This window comes from Oryzias melastigma, linkage group LG1 (genome assembly GCF_002922805.2).
Source record: "Oryzias melastigma strain HK-1 linkage group LG1, ASM292280v2, whole genome shotgun sequence".
Classification (NCBI taxonomy): domain Eukaryota; kingdom Metazoa; phylum Chordata; class Actinopteri; order Beloniformes; family Adrianichthyidae; genus Oryzias; species Oryzias melastigma.
The window spans coordinates 17,626,660-17,630,404 of record NC_050512.1 but is presented as its reverse complement, the minus strand read 5'-3'; the positions used below and the strand labels follow the sequence as shown (position 1 = coordinate 17,630,404).

General features: G+C 47.5%; 1 protein-coding gene across 1 annotated transcript in view; it reads right to left on the bottom strand.

Moving 5' to 3' along the window:
• Positions 1-1,084: 1,084 nt before the first annotated feature.
• The window catches only part of LOC112157052 (early growth response protein 3), a 3,746-nt gene continuing 1,085 nt past the window's right edge, over positions 1,085-3,745 (bottom strand). Inside the window, exon 2 of the mRNA XM_024289510.2 lies at positions 1,085-3,738. Coding sequence (XP_024145278.1) covers positions 2,405-3,738 — 1,334 coding nt within the window. The 3' untranslated portion in view covers positions 1,085-2,404. The remainder of the gene's footprint in view (positions 3,739-3,745) is intronic.

Here is a 3,745-nt window from a genome sequence, read left to right as displayed (position 1 = left end):
GTTCTCAGTACCCGCCCTGCACAATCACTTAATGGCTTTGGCTGTTTTGCATATCCACAGGAGAAACAAAAACCATAAATGTCAGTCAGTGAAGAAAAACGAAAAAAAAAAAAAACAACAAACTATTGCACATCTTTTGCCTTTATTGTGACTTTAGTTAAAAGGTTTTTGCAGCATGGTAAACATCTTCAATAAAGCCCGGTGGAAATGTACTGCTGTTGCAGAAACATCAAGGACCATTTACAGTATGCAAATGTGAATTTGAGATTGCAGATCCACAATTGCAGAAATTCCATCAGTAGCCAGAGTTCAATACCTCTCGAGTCTTCGAGTATGTGGATAATGGTCACTGTGACTGCACATCGCTGCAATTCAGTCTCATCCATCCCTCACTGGACATCATTTGGCACGAAAAAAAAATGCAGATAGAGAAGGGAATGTGTGCTGATGGCGCTTTGGCTCTGCTTTACTGTAAGAGATGATGAGTGATAGACAGGAGAAGATGGGTACATACTATTCACAGTGTTCCATGTGGCAGCTTGCATTTTCACGCTGGTACAGTATGTTTGTCAGCTACAGGCAACGCAGGCACTTACGCACTGACGTGGGCAAGCATAGTAGTGTTCTGCCAGGCGACTGCGTCACGGGCACATGCATGTCCTGCCGTGGAGACCCTCTAGTTCCATAGACAGATTGAAAGATCTTGACACTCAACTGTGAAGCAGGCAGCGAAGGCCTAGTGCTCAAATTAACCACACATTATGAAGGAAATGAAAAGCAATTTTTCAAAATGTTCAAAGACCAAACGCAGGAACAGATTGCTTTACTGACATGATAAGAAATTGGCCCCTTTTACCAAGATCCCCATGGCACTCAAGGTGTCTACGCCTTGAGCAAAACCTCCGAAAGGAAACCCTTTAATCTGCTCGAGCCTCGTGAGTCACAGGGGCAGAACGAAAAAAAGTTAGGGCTTCTGCCAGCTCCTACAGGTGGCCTGTTATGAGATGTATTCTGGGAAGTGACACGTTTTTCGTGGTGAGAAAAAAGGGACGTTTTTAAACATCGCAGTCAGAAAACACACCGATTTCAGAAAATGTTTATTTTATTCATAAAGTTTTCATAAAAATACCAACATCGATAATAATTTAAAGTATTGTAGAAAGTGTCTATGTACAAAATCTTGAATTGAACAGTTAATATAACTTAAGGCGCGTCCATTTTTTTTTTTTTTTTTTGCAATGGCCTGTTGGTAAAAAATTCACCAACGTCATTTTTTTTTTTTACTAAAGTAAAACATTTCAGAACAATATTCGCATCAAAAGACATTACGAGGTCAAACCCTTTCCTTTTTCCCCACGTAACGTCCACAGAAACTCGCAGCAATGTGTGCTACCTGATTACTCAAAAGCAATAGTTGTGTGATTTGCAAGCCTCTTCCAGCAAATACAAGTCTGTACATTCAGTTGAAAAGCTGTACCACAACTGGAGTGTGTTTCCTTCAGCAACAAAAAACTCTCATCACACCAAAGATGGGAGGACGTGCAAAAAAAAAAAAAAAAAATATCCGGAATATCAAAGTGTCACATTTAAAATATTGTTACGAAACAGTAGCCCTCCATTAAAACCAAGACCTCATTCATGATTGAAAGTTACGTTTCACTTTAAGAAAAGGACACTAGGAATATATACCAGTTTCAAAATATACAGTCTCCTAAAAAAATACAAAGCAGTACAGTGATACAAATCTATTTATTTGTCCATTTATGATAAATCTTTCACAACTGTATTAATCCAAACAATTGGAACACAACACAAAGACAGGAAAACACTGAAAGAAGGAGAAGAAAAAACAAACACTGAGTTGTTCAAAGGTGGACAGCTTTATGGTCAAACACCTTCACTGTTAAAGCAAAGGAGTAAGCTTGACAAGTTATAGTTCAGTCAAATAATAATAATAATTAAAAAAACTAACATAAACATGCATTTTAAGAAATATAATCTAAAACCATTGCTCTAAGAATGCTAAATGCAGAAAATAATGATTTTAAATGGAGTTAATAATAATCTGTAAGTGCAATCCATCAGAGGAGGATGGATGGTGGAGCTGTCCAGACGAAGAGGTGCTGAAACAGCAGTCATGCAATGCAGAGCAGAGGTTTGGCTCCACTGAAAAGCAACAAGTCTCTTCGTGGCGGTTCCCCCACTTTGACAACTTGTGCGCGGCTGCAGCAGGAAAGGAAGGAGCTGCGCTCCTGTTCTCCTCTCTGCTCCTCGTGAGTTTCCAGGTCAAACCTGCTCAGAGGTCGACTGGTGGTCACCTGGCTTGTCTTCCAAGACGGACAGACCCAGAAAGGCCCATACAAGTGCGTGTGTGTGTGCGTGCGCGTAAATGGACACCGCGTCCTCATATCCCCTCGGGTAAAGTGAATGGCCACGCGCCGGCGCTCACCTGCGGCTTAATTTCCATTTTCTCCTTCTGCTTCAGGTGCACGCGTCCGTGCCGCTTCCGCTCGTCGCTGCGCGCGAAGCGTTTGCCGCACACGTCGCAGGAGAACGGCTTCTCGCCGGTGTGAGTCCTGGTGTGGGTGGTGAGGTGGTCGCTCCGGCTGAAGCTGCGCAGGCAGATGCGGCACTGGAACGGCTTGTGGCCCGTGTGGATGCGGATGTGCCGGTTGAGCTCGTCCGAGCGCGAGAAGCGCCGGTCGCAGCTCTCCATCGGACAGGTGAAGGGTTTCTCTTTGGCGGGGCCGTGGGATGCGGCGGGGCTCTTTCTGGCGCGGGGGGGCTTCGCCGGGCGGCTGTTGTAACTTTGTGCAAAGGAATCTGGCATCAGGGAAGAATACAGGAGCGAGTCTATGGTGCTGGGGACCGCTGGTGAGATGTACAAAGAGTCGCACTGGTTGGATGGCTGAGGGGCCTCGGGGAAGGGTTTCATGTTAGAGGAGAGTCCCACCGGGGGAGGGGGGAGGTAATTGTTGTAGAGGGGACTAGAGTAGCTCTGAGAACAGGTGTCGGAGAAACAGGGCTCCTGTTTGATCCCCCCTTCCACTTTAAACTCCATTTCTGGGTTGGCACAGATTGGGGGGAAGGTGTCTAGAAGGTCCTTAACGTCCACCTGCTGGTCAGGGGGGAAGTCACTGGACATTGGGAATGTCTCCCCTTGGAAAGTTGTTTCCAAGCACTCAGACTTACTGAACGCCCCCCACTCATAGCAGCTGCTCTCAAACTCATTCTTGACCACCACCGGGAAGGTGGCAGCCTCCGATTTGGGCTCAGCCTTCTTCGGGTTTGGAGCTCGCGGAGACCCGAAGCTGAGCAGGGAAGTGGACGGATCTGGAACTTGGCTGCTGGGCTGATCGTCCGTGTATCTCCGGCAGGTCTGGTCCGGGGAGTAAACGGGGGGGTTAGGTCCGGAGCAGGTGTAAGACTGCCTCTTGGCGCCCGAGTCCGCCCCAAAGCTGTCGTCCGCGCTCTCCAAGGGCGCAGGCGACGGATAAGTTCCCCGGCTGTTGCCGCTCGGCTGCACTTCTGAGAGTGGAAGCGTGGAGATGCCCACGATCTCCGTGATCATGTTGAGGAGGGTTTCCGTGCTGCACGGCGCTCCTTGAGATGCCTCGACATAAAAACTGCCGGAGTAGGCGAGCGAGGAAGGGGTGTAGGGGTCTTTCGGGCACTCGCAGGGGTTGAAGGCAAACTCCGAGTTCGAAGCCTCGGTTTTGAGGGCGGCGGGGGCTCCTTCTGTTAA